Source organism: Sesamum indicum, linkage group LG9 (genome assembly GCF_000512975.1).
Source record: "Sesamum indicum cultivar Zhongzhi No. 13 linkage group LG9, S_indicum_v1.0, whole genome shotgun sequence".
Taxonomy (NCBI): Eukaryota; Viridiplantae; Streptophyta; class Magnoliopsida; order Lamiales; family Pedaliaceae; genus Sesamum; species Sesamum indicum.
In genome coordinates, this window is record NC_026153.1 from 6,683,886 (window position 1) to 6,703,619 (window position 19,734).

General features: G+C 33.3%; 2 protein-coding genes across 2 annotated transcripts in view; both read left to right on the plus strand.

Annotated features, from left to right (window-relative positions):
• Positions 522 to 6,365, plus strand: LOC105170912 (ubiquitin carboxyl-terminal hydrolase 24-like). Its single transcript, XM_011091844.2, has 7 exons — positions 522 to 690; positions 1,704 to 2,351; positions 2,443 to 2,630; positions 3,606 to 3,865; positions 4,481 to 4,626; positions 4,981 to 5,157; positions 5,731 to 6,365. The coding sequence occupies exons 1-7, from the start codon at positions 676 to 678 to the stop codon at positions 5,917 to 5,919; spliced, it is 1,623 nt and encodes a 540-aa protein (XP_011090146.1). The 5' UTR covers positions 522 to 675; the 3' UTR covers positions 5,920 to 6,365.
• LOC105170913 (hexokinase-3) overlaps positions 15,397 to 19,734 on the plus strand; it is a 5,790-nt gene continuing 1,452 nt past the window's right edge. Inside the window, exons 1-7 of the mRNA XM_011091845.2 lie at positions 15,397 to 16,094; positions 17,497 to 17,647; positions 17,748 to 17,930; positions 18,365 to 18,439; positions 18,852 to 19,007; positions 19,113 to 19,211; positions 19,316 to 19,443. Coding sequence (XP_011090147.1) covers positions 15,823 to 16,094; positions 17,497 to 17,647; positions 17,748 to 17,930; positions 18,365 to 18,439; positions 18,852 to 19,007; positions 19,113 to 19,211; positions 19,316 to 19,443 — 1,064 coding nt within the window. The 5' untranslated portion in view covers positions 15,397 to 15,822. The remainder of the gene's footprint in view (positions 16,095 to 17,496; positions 17,648 to 17,747; positions 17,931 to 18,364; positions 18,440 to 18,851; positions 19,008 to 19,112; positions 19,212 to 19,315; positions 19,444 to 19,734) is intronic.

Genomic DNA, 19,734 nt, shown 5'->3' on the forward strand with positions numbered 1-19,734 from the left:
ATTTCCAGTTAAGAAGACGACAAAATTCTGTTTACTTGTCCAACAAGTTTCATAAAATGTGATTTTATTAAATTGGATAAATATATTATTATAAAGTGTTTATTCTATATTATCAAAGCTTAATTTTAATTTTTAATTTCAAATAAATATCATTATTTATTTTGAATAACTCAACCCATTTAAATAGACGGATTGAGTTATTTAATTAAAATAGTCTAAATAAACACAATATAATTAATATATGATTTTTTTTTCATTGAAATCACAAAATAAAATTACAGTTGGTGGGACAGCCTTAACTACTTCTTTCTAGTTCCCAACAGAATTAGTTTAAATACATTAATTATTATTTATATTGTTACATTTTTTAATCAAATGACTTTTTATATTAGCTATTTTGTAGTTAATTATTAATTAAAAATAATTGGATAGTGGAATAATAAGAATATCAATCCTGTTTATTTATATTATTTTAAAAAAATAAATAAAAAAAGGATTGTAGTTTCATCTGTGTCTCTCTCACGCCTTTTTCCTTCTCTCTCAAAATTTCATGTCTTCCGTAGTCGTTTTGCTCTCTTTGTTCTCCGACAGCCTTTCCAGCAAACGGCACCGTTTCTACCTCAATGGCCCACTCTCCTGCTCTTCCATGAGCTCCTTCATGCTCCCATTCTCAATATGACTCATCATCAGGTCCCTTTTCCCTTTCTCTCTCTCTCTCTCTCCCTCTCTGTTTTTTCTTTTTCTTTTAAATAATGTTTTTGTTGTATTTGATAATGTGTATAAGAAGCTTTTTTGGTTTCTTGGAAAATATTTGAGTTATGGGGTTCGGGTTTAGGTTTCGTTGAGGTTTGAGCTGCCGTGGATACGACTGCTTGCTAGGGTTTTGGTGTATATTATGAATATTTTCATTGTTTCCGACAAGTGAGGAATTGGGAAAGAAAATTTAGTTAATGGGGAGATATGTTGCGGAGTGTAATGTAGCATATATGTTTTCTGTATTTTGTAACTTAGAGCTTTTGTGTTGGAATATCTTTTTCGCTTATTGGCGTTGGTGGTGTCATTCTTGCTTATTTTGGTGGTTTTGCTCTTTTTACGATGTCTGGTTTTTGGCTTGTTGAGGAATAAGGACAATGAAAGAATATGGGGAAATTAAGAACTATGAGCTTGTCGGTGCTTGAAAGTTCGGATCATTCACACTGAAATGACCAAGTTGGGACTTGGAAATGATAACTTTTGATGAGCGGTATTCATGTTAGACAAAATCTGTGGTGTCGATAGAGGCTGTTTTAGCGTAAGAAAATTTAGGAATTTGTTTCTTTATTTAATTTTTTGTCCATTCGTGGTATTGGAGCTGGTATCATTGTGAGACTGTCACAGTGCACAACTTATTTTCTTTTGAATCTATTACAAGGTAATTTGAAAAGTGCCCTTCAATTTGTTCGCCATTATCCTTTTTAAGTATTCTGCTGTTGAATTTTGATGAGCTAGTGTATTGCACTTTATTTTAGCTGAAATCTGGTGTACCCTATTAGTGGTTAACACATTCAGTCCTAGAACATAAACTAACTCCGAAATTGGACTAATTTCTACTGAAGGAATCTTCTTCTTTTGTAAAACTTGCATTGATTGACAGATTTTGATGTCTACAGTTCCGCAATCAATTATTTTCGTCAATTTATCTTCACGTAATGTTTCTATTTCAGGTGTTGATTTTTGGATCATTTACAGAAGATGAGATCAGATCCATGCAATGCCAGCCACAAAAGAATGATGTAGATATCACTTTTGGTTCTTTGGATTCAGAAACATTAAGATCTGTGGGCATTTTCAGTACTAGAGTGACAGATCTCCTTTCACCTGGAGGATCTGAGCTGTCAAAGCCAGCTAGTACAAATGTCTTTAGACTTCCTAGCATTTCTGAGACCACATCAGAGGTGGAAGTGGCTTTTGTGAAGGAAAATGGGTGCAGGAGTAGCACATGTCCTGGTAATAGTGGTGCAAAAGAACTGAAGCCAGGCCACATAGAACGACCTGCATCTGTAAGTTCTGACAATGAATTTTCAAAATGGTCGACTCTGGAGCAGCCTAGCACCCATGATGTGAGTGAATTATCTTCCTCCTTAGAAGATGTTTTCTTGGATGATTCTGGCAATGGCATTCACCAAGTGGAGTCCCAAGAGATTATCTTCAAGGAATTAAATGGGCCAAATGTTACTCCTAGGAACTTCTTGCCTCGAGGTTTAGTAAATTTGGGGAACCTATGCTTTCTCAATGCAACGCTTCAGGCTCTACTATCTTGTTCACCATTTTTTGAACTCTTGCACGAGCTAAAAAATCGCAATATACCAGAGGTAGCATGCTGAAACAATTTATATTGCATGAAAAAGTTATTTAACATACATATCAACTTATGGGTGTTGCATTTCCTTCTGGCAATTGTAGATTGGTTATCCAACATTGCGTGCATTTGTTGAATTCACCTCTGACTTTGACATACTCACCGACTCAGTTGGCAAAAGGAATGAGAAAACTGTTCTTGAAACTGGAAGGCCATTTCGGCCTGTCATGTTTGACTCCATATTGAAGAGCTTCACTCCAGATATTTCTGATAACTTATCAGGCAGGCCTAGGTGTGTGCATATTGCCTCTGTTTTCTTTTTGATGTTATTCTTTTGTTTTCAATTTATTTGTAGTCAGTCATTTTGCATTTTTCTCTTGACCCTTACCTGGGTGAAAAATTGGAAGCCACTTAAGAAAGCATCTTCTCTTTTCCTATATCTGGTGAAGGACTTCAATTGTTGGGGAAGAATCGATGCCTCTTGCTAAGGAGGAACTTGCCCCACTTTTCATGGGCTTAAACCAACGCCTTGGGTTGGTCCCAATGAAAGTTACTACAACCCCTCAGCATCTATAGCACAGAACTTTCTGTTGCTTTTTGAAAACTGATTGTCATTTCTGACAATAAGTTTCTATGCGAGATCCTTACAATCAGTATAAGAACAAAATGAATAAGGTAAAAACATCAGGGCCAACATGTGCTAGTAACAGGGTCCTACAAGATTCTTACACCAATGGATTTTGGGAAATATGGTTGCCCACTAAAACTGCTAACTTTCAAGTTTAACAAATATAATTTTTTAGGAGACTCATACTTTTTACGAATCTCTACTTTTTCGGTAAAGATTCAACAACTATTGTTAGTTTACCAGCTGACTCACTACATATATTGATTTATAAGCTGTAACTGGTGAAGTATGGATGCTCATTACGAAGCTAATAATTATAAAAGTACAATTAGAGTCTCAATGTCCTGCTGAGAACAATTATTACAGGCTTTTACCAATGGCTTTCATTCGTTAAAAGATTAGTATTGAAACTAAAACCAAAGTTATAGATCCTAAATTTCCATCATATGCATATTGTAATCTGTTTCACTGATTTTCCTAAAACCTGCATTGTTGGATAGTACAGTAACTACAGTTTTGTCCCAATTATCTAAATATGCAGCTGTAGCCTGTATATGTTATTTTGATTATCTGTCCATTTTGGTTTTGAAATTCATGTAAGAATTTCTTTTGATTGTCGGATATCTGCATGCCTTTCAGGCAGGAAGATGCTCAGGAGTTCTTAAGTTTTATCATGCATCAGATGCATGATGAATTGCTTAAACTTGATGGGCAATTTTCCAATGGAAATGGAAAAACTGCATCTTTGGTCTCTTCAACTGATGATGAAAGTGAAGATGACAACTGGGAGACTGTCGGCCCAAAGAACAAAACTGCTATTACAAGAACTCAGAGTTTCGTACCATCAAAGTTGAGTGCCATTTTTGGAGGCCAATTAAGAAGTGTTGTGAAGGCAAGAGGTGGGTCAGGATTTGAAGCACCTAACTTCATGCTGTGTGAACCTTTTTATCCATAATTCACGCATCACATCATTAATTATTTCAGTTATCCATTTCTTTATTCCAATGCTTTTTTTAAATGAAGTTCAATCATGAGATGTGATCGCGACTTCGATCAGATCATAGATCAAACGTGTCAATCATATAAATTGAGTTTAAGGCTATGATCTGAATTATCAAAATACTGAAAGTAATTATGCTGAAGATACATATCCTACCACTTTGAACTTATCAAAATATTTCATGTTTGGAAATTGTGGAAAAATGGTTTGGCGATTAGTCAAAACTATAGCGCAACTCTTGAAGGAAAAGAAAATGAGGGAAGAAAAGTAATGGGCATTGTTAATAGAAGTTGGCAATTGGAAAGTATTTCATTCAATATTTTCTGTTTTAACTATGTTTTGACATACCATGTATGATCAGGAGATCTTTATCTTAGGTGCTAATCCCATAAATTAACTGTAAAACTTTAGCAAATGGAGATATAATCCCATCTATCCAGTCATCATTTGATTATCTTGCTGGCTGTCATCATTTGCATATCATCTCTTGACTTCCCATCTTGTGTTTAAGCAGGTAACAAGGCCTCAGCCACCATACAACCATTTCTCTTGCTCCACCTCAATATTTGTCCTGAGCCTGTCTGTACAATAGAAGATGCACTTCGATTGTTTTCTGCCCCAGAAACGCTTGAAGGGTATCGAACTTCAGCAGCTGGAAAGGTACATCATATATTCAATGTTATCACTCTCTCTTCTTTGTGCATGTTAACATAGCTTTACAATAGTTTGATAATTTTCTTCTTTAACTTAATCTTCTATGTTTCTGTTAGATTCTTGTGCTCCTGAATCTTCCTTTATATTAAACTTTTGTCGCCGGAGTGTTATAAACCATATAAAAGAAGTAGAATTCTTGGTCATTGATTAGCGATGGATGGTTGGATATGCAACTGGTGTGGTATCTCTGGTTACATTGGGTAGTTAATCATTACATCATATAAGAATCCAATGTTTATAACAAAAAAATACACCATGTAGATTAATCATTTAAATTCAACTATGATCTAAATATCTCAGGCTGAGGTGGTGACTGCAAGCAAGTCTGTTAAGATCCTGGAGCTCTCTGAGATAATGGTTTTGCACTTGATGCGCTTTAGCTATGGAAGTCAAGGAAGCACTAAACTTCACAAAACTGTGCATTTTCCTTTAGAGCTTGTTGTTGGTCGTGAATTGCTTGCCTCTCCGTCCTCTGAGGTGAATTGCTCCTCCTTTTGGGTTTTATGTCCTTCGATGACATGACTGACTAGTAATATAGTTTTTTCATCGAAGTTGTCATTTGATTTGTATTATTCTACTTATTCGTCTATTTTAGCTTGCTATAGTACATTACCCTTTTCCCCCAGACAAGGTCTCCACTTCTTCTTTACATAATACCCATTGCTATTTTAGTTTACGCCATAAAACTACTAAATGCTTATATCTTCTGCCTTGGAGGGAACATTCAGAAAGTTCCACGTTTGGTATCCCTGAGACCCATTTGTTATACTTGTTGGATAAAATTTAAAGAGTTGAAATTTACTGAAAATTTTCAGATGGTCTCATCACATTTTCATTTGAAATTAGATTATAGCAACCCTGTTTCAAGGCCGAGGAAATCTTTCTGGTATCAAATGCACAGTAGCCTTGAAATTTTTAATTACACTTTTTGTCGAACAGAATGAAAGGGTTCCATGTCCTGTAAAGATGAATCCTGTTATCTGGATTCATAGGAATGCAAGGCACTATATAGCTTCTTATTGAGCTCTTTTCTGCTACTGATTGATATAGGTTAGAAGGTATGAGCTTGTCGCTACAATCACTCATCATGGAAGGGACCCTTCAAAGGGCCACTATACTGCTGATGCACGCCATCCAAATGGCAAGTGGCTGCGTTATGACGATGCCTCTGTTACACCCATCCCTGAAAGCAAGGTGCTCCATGACCAGGCATATGTTCTCTTCTACAAACAATTGTAGCTATTATAATGTATTGAGAGTTGTGTTACATATTCTTGTATATGTACCCTACTATATTCACGTTGAGTATAGAATCCGGCATATTGATGACAATATCCAGTCAAAACAAAATTCTTGAACTATTTTCTCAGAATAGGTCCCTTCCAGTTTCAAACGTTTGAGAAGCATATCCTTAATCTGGAACCAGATGGTTGCTGTTTGGTGATGCAATGAACTAAACTACAGTGAGAAGGCATTGCCGGCATAGGAGAATCATGCTTTTTCAAATTGAGGTAAACAAAAAACCCTTGATTTGGGTTGGGGATGGCTGTATGTTGAGCTTTGATTGAATTATGGTTGAGAAGTGTAAAGAGTACTGTTGTTCTTGGTTGTTGCTTCATGAATGGATTTTGACAGTAATTGGGTTCCATTTACTGGGAGAAAATATAGCAGATTCAGGAAGCATTGAGAAGATGAACACTGAACTGCACACAGCTTATTTCTGCTCTAATCTCATACTCACCACTTCATCAAACTTCTAATCTTACTTACCACACACATCCTCATTTTAATTCTCTTAAATACTGTATTATTTGTCATGCTATTAATATTTATTGATAAAACAATTACTAATAATAAGACAAATGTTACATCACTTGCAATGTAATTCAATCAAAACAATTTTCCTTACCTCTCTCTCTCTCTCTCTCTCTCACACACACACACACACATATATATATACACACACAATTTATTGAGAAAGATCTATAAATAATAATTATATTTATTTATGGAATGTGTTTCAATTGTTAATTTATATATTATACATACACAAAAAATTTAAGGAAACTAAATAGGTAATTTATTGTGAGAGATCTATAAATAATAATTATATTTATGTTATGGAATGTGCTTCAATTGTTAATTAATATATTATACATACACAAAGAATTAAGGAAAATAAAAAGGAAATTGAGGCCACTGCCTCCTTCATTCTAGACTTTAATTGGTCGGACTCAGATTCAGAGAGTGAGAGAAAGAAAAAGGGATTCAATTTCATTTCCCTTTGCGTAATAAAAACCCAAAAAAAAAGTGATAATTTCAATCTCTTCTCCAAGATTTGGTTTAATTATATAAAAAAAATTTATAATTTAAGAAATTATATCTAATATTCTTAAAATTTGCTTTCGTCTAATAAATAAATTTACCTGTTAGTTAAAATATATCGAATTTATTGATACTAATAAAAATTAGATAAAAATTCATATTTAACTCAAATTTATTTATTACTGGAGCAGCCCAAATAAATTTTGTTATGATTAAATTATCCTTATACATTTTCAAATATTAAGGCATATGAGAATGTATATCTTTATCACTATAAAGATAATTTAGCCAAAAAAATATAATTTAACTTGCAATAAGTCAGTAACAAGTCAATCAAAAATAAATATTAATTTTTAATTATTTTTTAATTAATATTCACTAATTCAGTAAATTATAACTAATAAAAGAATCTATTGCTTATACAGATACAAACTTCATGAATACTGTAAATTTTAAATAACAAAGAATTTAAATATGATTGCACCAGATTTTAGAGAAGAAAATTGTAATAGCTTACATGAAAATGATATTGAAGTGCACAATTGGTTGAATATAAAAATAAAAAGGGAGGGGGGGGGGGGCAAAGGGAGGTGGGGTGGGCCCAGGTGTAGAGGGGGTGATGCAACGGGTGACGTGTCGGATCTCACGTGAGGAGTGACTAAGGTTATAGTGTGTTACGCGGAGAATGGGGTGGAGAGAATCCAGGGGTAAAACCGGAAATACAATTAGGGGCCATTGAGCTGTCAGAACAGGGAAGCGTAGACGTGTCCATCAGGGAAGGGTGGGGGTTGGGACAGTATATGGTGCCGACAGCCCTCAGCAGCAGACTCTACGCCCAATGGGATTTTCCTAATCAACGGTTTAGACAACGTGCGATATATAATAGAGTGTGTGCAAGTGTATGACAGCTGAGATGCCCCCTCCTGCATTATTACTATAATTTAAAATTTTTTGTTGTATTTACTAAATTATTTAAAATAAAATATATAAATATTATTTTCTTCTTGATGCAATATTATGTTTTAAAGATTAATTTTAATTCTTTATTTTTGGTCATCTAAATACGGAATAAAAAGTATTTGATATATAATACATATAATTATATTACGCATTTTTTAATTTTAAAATAAATATAGATCGTGACATATTTTAATTTAATAAGTGTTTTGATAAAAATTAAAATTCATCGTTATAGTAACAACATACGATCCTTAACATTAAGGTGTTTCTTCAATCCAAATAAATTCTATACTTTTCGTTTATTAGATATGTTATTTTTTTCATTATGAAATTATTGATGTATCTAATAAATTAAATATTTTGATGCATTTTATAATGAAATTAGTTATTTTTATTCTTAAATTAAAAAAAAAAGTTTATTTTTACATGTATGAAACGACAAGTCTTTATTACTCTCATTTTAAAAATAGCGATGTTATTTAAAAAAAATTATAAAATTTTGAATATAAGCTGATCTCAAATTTGGACAAATTCATCCCCGTCTTGATTCATTATAAGTCTACATACCTTTATATTTCTTGGTGAATTCCAAAAAAAAAAAGATTTATATTATAAGTAAGAAGTTGAATTGATTATAATTATATAATAATTTTTTAATTATCAATAACTAATATATTTATTATCAATATTAATTAAATATTTACTATTACAATGAACCAATAATTACTATAAAAATAGTCTAATATCATATATAAGGAGTTCATCAATTAGAATTATATTATGACTTTTAATTACTAATATATCCATCATAAATATTAATTCAATATTTACTATTATATAATAAATCAATAAATATATTAAAGTAGACTAATATCTACATATTGATAAGATTTGGATTCATAATATTATAACAATAAAATCTTAATTTATCGCTAACTGAATTATGTCTCGTTACATCGTATGTATGTAGGGTTAAACATAAATTAAGACAAGGACAACGTAATTCCCAAATGTCTTTATTTAAATTAATTTAAAATATGTGGCATTCATTGGCGTGAAGGTGTTATTTGGAAATAGCGACAATGACTTTTTTCTCGTGATAACGACTTTCTTGATCACGACAACATATGTACATATAAAAGAGAGAGAGAGTTGTCCTAAAAGCTTCGTATTAATAATTTAATGTAATAATAATATTAAAATCGTGGTCAAGGTCAACAATAATCCACTTCACCCGCTTTAAGACATCAACTTTTTGCGACTTTAGTATCATTATAACTCCACTTGATAGCGATGTATGAATTCATGCATTGCTTTTGTCTTCCTTCATCTCAAGTTGCTCAATTGCTTCATTTGAATTTAAAATTTTAGTAATAAATATAATATTTTATACTCGAACTTAATTAACACCCAAATTCTATATGGTTGAATTGTAGAATATCCATCGATGAAATTCCACGAATTTTTAGATTAGATGTCGAATCAATTCTTGCTTACAGGAAACAGGCGACAACCCTCCGACATTTAAGCAAATTTACCTTTATAACGAGGGAGTATTTATAATGTTCGTTCGGCATAACAATTAAAATATACTAAAATTTCCCACCATTTTTTGGCAATTTTGAGGATTTTTCCTTAATAATGTTCCTTTTGTCTCTTGGATTTCATGTCTTCCACTCAATAATTTAAATTTGAAAATTGACCTATAACTAAAACTCAATTTATCTAAATACTTTCAATATATATGTTGATGCAAAATAATTAAAAAAAAAAATTATTACAATTTTTTTAATCTAAATGCAATCTTAGTTTTTCAGTAAACATAAATAGGTCACATAGAGTTATTACATCAACAGTAATGATATCCCATTTTTTATCAAAAGGATGTGCGCTCGATTCCTTCTACAAATGTGAGAGTTGGGTTGGTGGGTATTTTGTAATCTATAAACGAGCTCTAATCCCTGATACTTATCTTGCTCCATAATGAATATCGAATTATAATCTTTACACCAGGACAGAAAGAAAGCTACATAGAATCGTACGTCCCTAAATTCATAATAAGATATATTTTGTACCAGTAACCTATATCCAAACATTCGTAGCGTCATAAAATTGAAATAATAACTTGATATGATACGATTTAATAATTCACAGCCCACTTAAAATGCGATAAATTAGTGTATGTGTATATGTGCATGTATATATTTGAGGATGGGTAGTTGTTGTTTTTTGTTTAGATTGTTTATGAAAAAGGGTTGCATTATTATTACAAGTGATGGACAAGCCAAAACAACAATATCCTCATAATAATTACAACTTGAAGAGGGCATGTGAAGTTCCCATTGGTTGAATGTAGCCAAATAATGATGAACATAAATATGTACAACTATATTATATACCAAGAAAAAGAATAAAAAAATGAGTATGGAGATAATAATAGTTGGGGGGAATTATGTCTCCATCTCATCATATTCCCATTTGCTTACCTGTCTATTTGTTCTTGCTTTCAATCAAACACCACCAAAATTCAACACATAGAACAAACCTTCCTTATACCTCTCCCTCTACTTCTTTTCTTTTTCTTTTTTTTTTTAAATGATTATTTAATTCCATCTATATAATTATTATTTGATGCCCCCAAAATTGAATGTTAATAATGAACTACCAACCCATTTTTTTAATTTATCTACCCAAAAAAATATTTTTTTAAGTAAGAAAACCTTATAGTCATTAAATTTCATAATAAGGGTCGAGGAGAAAACTGCAACATTGTGTGCTAGTCAGTCCGAAATTATTGAATGAAAGGGAAAAATGCAGTAAAAAACACACCTCGTTTCTTAGAATTAAAGACGATCAGTAACTTGAGTGTACTGCACATGACCCGTTACATAATGAAATGTCCATAGCCCATGTAATAGAATGATATATTGCTCATAAATAAGTCAAATAGGTTAATTACCCTATTTTCTTGTAGAGTGTAAAGAGTTTTCTTCAGTATTAATCTTTTTAAAAGGGATCAATTTTCAAACTTTAATTCTAAAAAATAACCCCTTAGATCAAACTCAAGAGTAAGAATTAATAGTGATTATTATTTATATCTTTTCCATTAAAGCAAGTAATAGAAATACAGAAAGAGGCTAATTGGCAAAGCTGATGCTTTATGACTAATAAGTCATGGGTTCAAATTCTTGCAATACATCAGTATTAATCTATTTTAATAATAGTTATTGATCTATTATAATAATAATAATTAATTCATTATATATATAGTGTTGCTAATATAAATTATTAATAATTTAAATTTATAACATAATTAACTAATCTATTAAAAAAAATAGAGAAATAAATAATTGAGTTGAGAGGTGGCAATGAATGCGGGGGTGAATTAATGAGGGCGGCAGAGTGCTGATGATATTCTGAGCATCCGACGCTTCAAATTCACTCCAACTCTTCATACGTTACCGCAAAATCCACTGCCTTTTACTTTGGTTTAATATAATTTACTTCCGTGCTAAATGAGTAAATTATTTTTTTATAAAAAAATATTATTTTATTTTTTTTATATTTTTAAAATAGAGTAGTTTATTTTTTTATCTAATTAGATACATAGCTTTATTTTATAAAATATAAATTGATATTTTGTTATTTTTTTTCTTCATACGAAATAATTTGCTCATGCAATATCACAAGTGAATTGCTTGTATTTTTTTTTCTTTTACTTCTCTGTTCTTTATGAGTTGTGCGGAATGGTTTTTATTTTTCTGGTAAAATAAAATTGTAAATTACGTAAAAGTGCAAATTTAAAGCGTTCAGAAGTATAAATGAAAATTTTAAAAAAAATTGAAGTTGAAGCATTTGAAAAAATAAGACAATATTTATAATTTTACAATAAGTTGTAAAAGTTAGAAGAGAAATATTTATAACTTTTGACGTCAATATTCTTTGTGACAGCTTTTATTTCTGTGGTAAAAATGAGTTTTAAATAATGTTGTAAATTAAGTCCGTCGTAAAAATTAGATATTGTTTGAAAACAAAAGTTAAAAGTGGTATTGGAGTGGTTGATTAGACAATTTAATTTTTTAATTTTTATGGGTTCTTCGCTTTGCATCTAATTAAACCACATGCTCCAGCGCTTGTGCGGGCCCCATCAATTCCTTTGAATTTCATTCTTGCGCACATACTCTCCAGGTGGGATACTTAACGCGTTAGCTACAGCACTGCACGGGTCGATACGCACAACACGACACGCTAATCAAGTTTAGATTCTCGAATTTGTCGAACAAAACACCAGTTCCGATTGGAATTCTGATTCAAGTGAACAAAGAATAAGCCTATTTATTTCTGGTTCTAAGACCGGTAGTTCTAGCGGTCGACTCGATTCTTTCAAATTGTTTCTCATTATTGAGAAAATGTAACAAAGATAAAATACGAGCTTGTTTTATAGCATGAATCAACTGTGAAAATTGACAGGAGTTCAAATACATAAATAACTTATGTATATATGAAATTAATAGAAAGAAATTTATAATTTTTGTCTTAAGTTTAATTTAAGCAGTTCAAAAACATAAAATATAAATTAAAACATTACGAAAAGATCAAAGTTATTGCTATCGCGTCTTGAATACAAACTCGGAATTATAAAATTGTCAATTATTTTAAAAATAATCTCATACATACTTAAAATAATATAAAAATATTCATGACATGTAAGATCATCCCAGCCGTTAATTCATATAATCAATGGGTGTGATTTGAAAAGATGTTAATAAAATTATACAGAATTTGAATAATAAGAAATGAAGGGGTGTGGGAAATTAAAGCTGCTATTGTGGTGCACGTGCTTAAAGCCAAGTTCAATCTCTACTTTATGGTGGGGCTACACATGGCAAGAGTCAACTACTTCATTTTTCTCTATTATAATATTCAACGCATCCCACGGCTCTGGTTATCCCCCTCCGGAAGACTACCCACTACCCGTCTGTAGAGAATCCCAGATCAGCAGTCGACATCAATGAAAGACATAAACAGATTGCTTTGACAGACAAAGATTGCGTGAGCGCGCCCTCACTTTACTGCGGTGAACTGCTTTTTGGCCTAGGTGGCTAGGTTCAATGAAGTTATCATATATTAACATGCCATCAATTATATAAACATTCTCTGAAATTAAATTTAATTATATTTTTTATAAATATTAAAAGATGTTGATGTAAATTATCTCAAAATATGCATTTATAATTATAATTACGATTTCAAAGAAATGTATTTTTTTTATTAGCAAAGGACAATGAATATTTGTAATTAGCCATAATTTTATAAGGTATTAATGTGATTTTCCCTTTTTATTTAAAGATTTTTTAATTGACTTATTTAAAATATAAATAAATAAACGCTTTTATTGCATGCGGATCACACTGCGAAAGCGGTGGATTTTATATTGTAGTAATATAATATGATCCATACTATTTGATACGGTGAATTCATAGCAGGACATGTGGCACACGAGATTATGTCGAATGATGTATTTGTCCAGTCATTGTGACTGTGCGACAGGTCAGACATATTTATCCCAACATCTCGAGCTGACGTGTTTGTCAGTCACACAATTGTTGGTAGTCGAACACATCTTTTCTAAAATTATAAATAGGTTCTCAAATTTGAATGCCCCGTTCTTGTAATTATGTCATTAATATCTCATGTTTAAAAAGATAATAGTTCTATAACTATTAGGGACTGTCATCGAGATTTATAATGATATTGTTTTGACAAAAAAATTGTATTATTTGAGAATTTGATTGCCGTTTAACTGTAACTAGCATCACATGATAATCATAATTTAAAGATAAATGCGTAATTCTTGCATCGACCTTATTTAAATCACAACTACTTAGATGTGGTGTGCAACGTGCGATGTATTGTTCACTAAAGTATTATAATTATCTTAAAAATACAATATTTAGGGAGACAAGCCACTGGGGTTAATAAGCCATTTAAACTCATTGATTGTGATCGATTTAACATGCATGCTTATATCATCAACTTATGAGATTTTAGATGAACAATAAATGATATTAGGATAAATTCGATTAGTGTTCATTGTTCAAGTGTGCACTTAAATTTTATGAGATTTGTAATTTTATGTTAGAAGAGATCTCACAGGAGAATGAGTCATCTGAATTTATAAATTATTTAAATCCATCAGTCTTCATAAAATAAAAAAATTAAAAGAAAAAAGAAATAGAGAGAGAGAGAGAGAGAGGAAATGGAGGGATGGATGGATGCAATTGCTTTTTGGATGGATAGCTGGAATTAGCGGATCACAGCTGGCACCATGTACGGGCGCTGCAGCGGAATACGCAGCTACTCCGTCGCCGTTTTGCCTCTTGTGCCTGTCCCACTTTCTTTCTACTCCCAACAACAATACTCTCTCCCTCTCTCTCTCTCTCACTATATATATATATATATACACACACATTCATATTATTAGTACATATATAAAAGGGAACGACAATTGTGAAAGTAGAAAAAAAAAAACAAAGTACACACTACACACCCACAATCTGGAAATGTCTGTTTTGCCCATTTGCCTCCCCGGATATGCCTTATAGGTCCTTCCCCACTCTCATTGTAGAGAGGGGAGAAACACTGGAACAACATCATTCCTAAAGAAGTTTAGGGTTTGACTTTTCAGTCTATTTAGCTCCAATGAGATTGAAATTCTAAATATATAATAAAAGAAAAATATTTAATTTATTGGGAAAATAATACAATTTCAACTATGAAATTCAATAATTACTAATAATAAATTAATATTAATTCAGATGAACAATAAAGTATTGCGATAAGTATGATAACTGCAGTTTCCGTCTGACGCTGAAATTTCATAGCTCTATATGTATTTCATTAACTGTGATCTTAGTACAACCCCAAACACCCAAATTTGAATTTAAAGCCTCTCGTATAAAATTTTGAATTTAAATCGTTGGGTTGCCCCTTTAGAGGACTTATAGTTATATACATATAAGTTTACGGGTTTCAATTTCATTAAGTACGAAGGTATTTGTAAATGAACGGATAATATGATAATAAAAACTAATTTACTGAGTAAATTTGAATAATGATGCATAATAATTAAAAAGTAGAAAGTTATGAAAATGATATTTCTACTATTAGGAAAAGGTCCACATCAACAGGGAGACATAGGTCAATTAATCAAAACTACACCTTTCAACTTCAAATCTCCAAACCATCCCAATTTCCTCACTAAAGGCCAGTGGCAAACTTGTCATTTCAGGAGGGGATCCCATGTGGCAGAAATTCCCTCAAGTTTCTACGCCCGGTCAAACCAGAATCCACCTCGCTACATCGAAAAGGTAACAAATCCGGGATTTCCTTATTCTTCAGGGTCAAATCCGTCACTTCATCACCCTTATAAGTACCAAACAGTTCGCTTTCCATGACACTCCTACCATTTACTCTCTCTCTCTCTCTCTCCCCCTCTCTCTTACTTTCTCTCTCTAATAGAAAACTTTTCTTCGAGCAACTCTTCTTCGTTTCTCCACAGTCGCAAGAGGAGAAAAATCTAAGGAGAAGAATCCTCAGGACGACGCCGTCTGAGACCCCCGACGTCCGCATAGGCCGCCGTTTCGTTTCTTTTCACTTCGGTGGGAGCAGGCCGACCGTTTACACGCTCCGACGGGAGTTTGTCGGAAGAATCCGATCGTCGAAACGTTGCCGTGTGTTGATCACTTGAAGGAGGACTTTTTCGTCGTTTCCTGGTGAAGATGGTTGATTGATTTTGATTTGGTTTCTGAGTTAGGGAGATAGGAATAAAGGTTTGGGAGGGGAAAGGCATCGTATATGGGTAAGGTGGTGGTGGCGTTGGCGGCGGGGTGTGCGGTGGCGGCTTGCGTGGTGGCTTCGATGATGGTGGAGAGGAGTGTGAGGCGGCGGAGGGCGTGGAGGAGGGTGGTAAGGTTGCTGGAGGAACTGGAGGAGGGCTGCGCTACCCCCGTTGGGCGGCTGCGGCAGGTTGTCGATGCTATGGCGGTTGAGATGCACGCTGGCCTCGCGTCTGAGGGCGGGTCTAAGCTTAAAATGCTCCTCACCTACGTTCACAAACTCCCTACTGGGTATAGAACAGATAATTTTGTATGCATATGCTTATGTGTGTTTGTTAGTGTGTAAACTCGTGTGTATATTAGCGTGTATGTCTGTTCATCTGCTGCATGTGTATTTTAGTTGACTTCTAGTTGGTTTTGTCCGGTTTAGTACTCGAATATGCCGCTGTGTTTAAGTGTGGCTTTTTATATGTGGCATCGATTTCATTTTGAGTATGGTGGATAAAGTTCTAATCTTTTCAGATATTAGGGTTATTGTCGTATTCAACCCCCTGCATTGTAAAACTTGTTTCTAGAATAATTCTAAAAAAATGATATATGATGGTTGTAATTGTGAAAAAGTTTTCTTGTGTATTTTACAGGGATTAACGTTCCGACTTTTCTTATTGCTCTATTTTTAACTTTAGTTACTAATGTTAATTATTCTTTCCTTGTTGCTATGTCTGCGGAGTTGCTGATTATCTGTTCCACTTTTTCGTTTTCTAGAGACGTCATTTTGATAATGTGCATGAGTACTTAGTCTGGAATCTTGAAGCTGAATCTCTCTGTTGTAGATGATACACAGCACCATTTATTTGTCAGTATGCCGGAGTGTTTTATGTTATCCTATAATTCATGTACTCAAAAAGTAAATTCGTTCCTTGCCAATTTCTTGTTTTTGTTTGGGGGTGCAAAATGAGTTCTTATTAGGATAAAATAACCATGCAATCATTTGCTGGTGAATCTACTCGTCAATCTCCTATTACTTGCCCGATGGAGTGTGATATTAATGCAATGCAATTTGTTATGGTTGTTTTGTCCTTTTATGTTTTATGCATTTTGTGGTCTCTGTTAGTTTAGTTGTTAAGAGGAGAATCACGATCTAGATTATGAAAACCTTTTTTCTTATTTATTAGTTAGCTGCTTTGGAATTTTCGACTTCTTACTGTTGGTGTTGTCCTCGATTTAGCGGATGCTATTGATGTTAAAGTTCAAGTATTTTGTGCTAGATTACTTACCATTCTCCTAATTCTTCTTCTGCTATTTCATGATCCTTCTAGTTCTGTTTTCATTTATATGATAATCTCATTCACCTTATCTTTTCTTGTTTAGTTAATGAGCTACTATCTATTTCGAACTACCGTTCAAATTGTTTTCTACTTCGATGCGAACAATTCACATTTTCTTTAATTATCCGCTTCTCAAACAATTGTTTAGTTTAGTCTTGCGATGAGTTCAGCAGCTGGCAAATTGATGCAAACTAGCTTGCAATTGGAACTACTGGCCATTGTTCTAACTTGTGTGCTTATAGTGTGGGTTTCATTTACTTATATATGTTATAGATTAGGTTTTGATTTATTATTCAAAATTTAATGACTTGGTTTTTTCTGTGTGCTAGCATTTTCTGATACATCTAAGCAACACATTTTTCCAGGAAGGAAAGAGGAACTTATTATGCTCTACATCTTGGTGGAACAAATTCCCGAGTATTGCGTGTTCAGTTAGGAGGCCAGAGATCTACTATCATTGGACGTGACCTTGATCGACAACCCATTCCGCAGAATTTGATGACCAGCACAAGCGAGGTGGCTCCAAATTTTTCTAGGCAATAGGCACTAACGGAGTACTTGAATTTGGAGACTTGAAACATTGATATTTTCCCTTTGTTCTGTTTTCTGCTTGCAGGAGCTCTTTGATTTTGTAGCAACATTGTTGAAGGATTTTGTTGAAAGAGAAGAAAAAGGTTCCATAACTACACAACAGGAAAGCAGGGAACTTGGATTCACATTTTCATTTCCAGTGAAACAAACTTCTTCATCATCAGGAAATCTAATTAAATGGACAAAAGGATTCTCAGTTGAAGACATGGTTAGTTGCATTATGTTTGCTTTCTTTGCTATCCAAGTAATCCACAGTGGTGTCAAGAAAGCATAAAGTTTTGTGGACTCCCCCACTCCCCCAGCAATTTTTATTGTAAAGTATATGTTCAAAATTAATGTTACTTGGATAAGTCTACTTGTTCCTTCTTAGAATTTCCACCTTTCTTTTTTATTTATACTATAGGATATTTTACTGTGTTATATACATGCTTTTCTGCATTCTAGTTGAGGAACTTGCATAAAGAACCACAAATCCCACACTATTGTTTAGGGCGATCTGACATTGGTCGTGCCAACTACTGACTTATGGTATAAATGGCGTCGCATGAATTAATTAAAGATTGGGAAAAACATTATTGTTTAATGAACTGCTGTTATAAAAGCAGATGATTTACTTATGTAGTATGTTGCACTTTTTTGCAGGTTGGAAGAGATGTTTCTGAGTGCTTGCAGCAAGCAATATCTCGTAAAGGCCTGGACATGCGAGTGGCTGTTCTCGTATGCAATCAACTTCATTTTTAAATTTAAAATTCTATATGATTATGTACAGTGGAAATATTGGATATAGAGCTGTACTACTCCTACTGCATCATGACTGTTAGTTGAGGGGTAAAGTCTGGAGTTTAGTGGTTATAACACCCTGTAAAGCATATAGGCGGTGCAATAAAACTTAGTTTAGGATAATTTTCTTTTAGGACATCTTTTATTGGATGCTAACTTTCTTGATTTGCTTGTTTCAAGTGGAAATGTTTATTGTCACTTTTTTTGTTTATTTATGACATTTACTTTGGCTATGCTCACATTGTTTGTTATTGTACAAGCAGATATAGAGTTCTGTTTGTCATTATGTTAATTGTATCAATTAGTTGCTTCAGTTGCATGATTTGACGAGTGTATTTTTCTTAAGCAGGTAAATGATACTGTGGGGACATTGGCTCTTGGTCATTATGATGATGAGGACACAGTAGCCGCTGTGATTTTTGGTACAGGTACTAATGCCTGTTATTTGGAGCGTGCAGATGCCATCATTAAGTGCCAAGGACTACTTACAACTTCAGGAGGCATGGTATCCTTTTGAGCATGATTAAGCACTAGTTGTGTATTAAGATTGCATATTTGCTAAATTATTTGTTAATTGCCATGCTTAGTGATATTCTTAAAATGTGATTAGGTTGTCAACATGGAATGGGGAAATTTTTGGTCTTCTCATTTGCCAAGAACTTCGTACGATATCGACTTGGATGCTGATAGTCCTAATCCAAATGATCAGGTGGAATTGGGTTGTTTGTAGGCCTCCTAATTCACCTATTTCCTGACCAAACTTTTGGCCCACCAATTTATGACGGTTGCTGATTGATGAGAATCATGCTGCAGGGTTTTGAGAAAATGATATCAGGAATGTACCTAGGTGACATTGTACGAAGAGTAATTCTCCAGATGTCGCAGGAATCAGATGTGTTTGGACCTGTTTCTTCCAAACTACATGTGCCCTTCATCTTGAGGTGTGATATCGCTCTTAGCCTTGCTCTCTCCCTTCATGCCTATAAAAGTGTGTCGTTGCACATATGTAAATGTAATCATGTGAGTGTATAGTGCTGATGGATTTTCTTCCTCAACTTATTAACATTAGTGGTGCTGGAAAGAAAGAGATCATGTTCCTTTCATGGATTATCATCTTAAAAGTTCTTAATCTGTGTTATAGCAATATTAATTTGTGTAAGGTTTTTCCTTTCTAATGCTTTTACTCCAAGTCTTCAAAAGAAGTGATGGTTGCCTGGGAATCTCTAAGATTT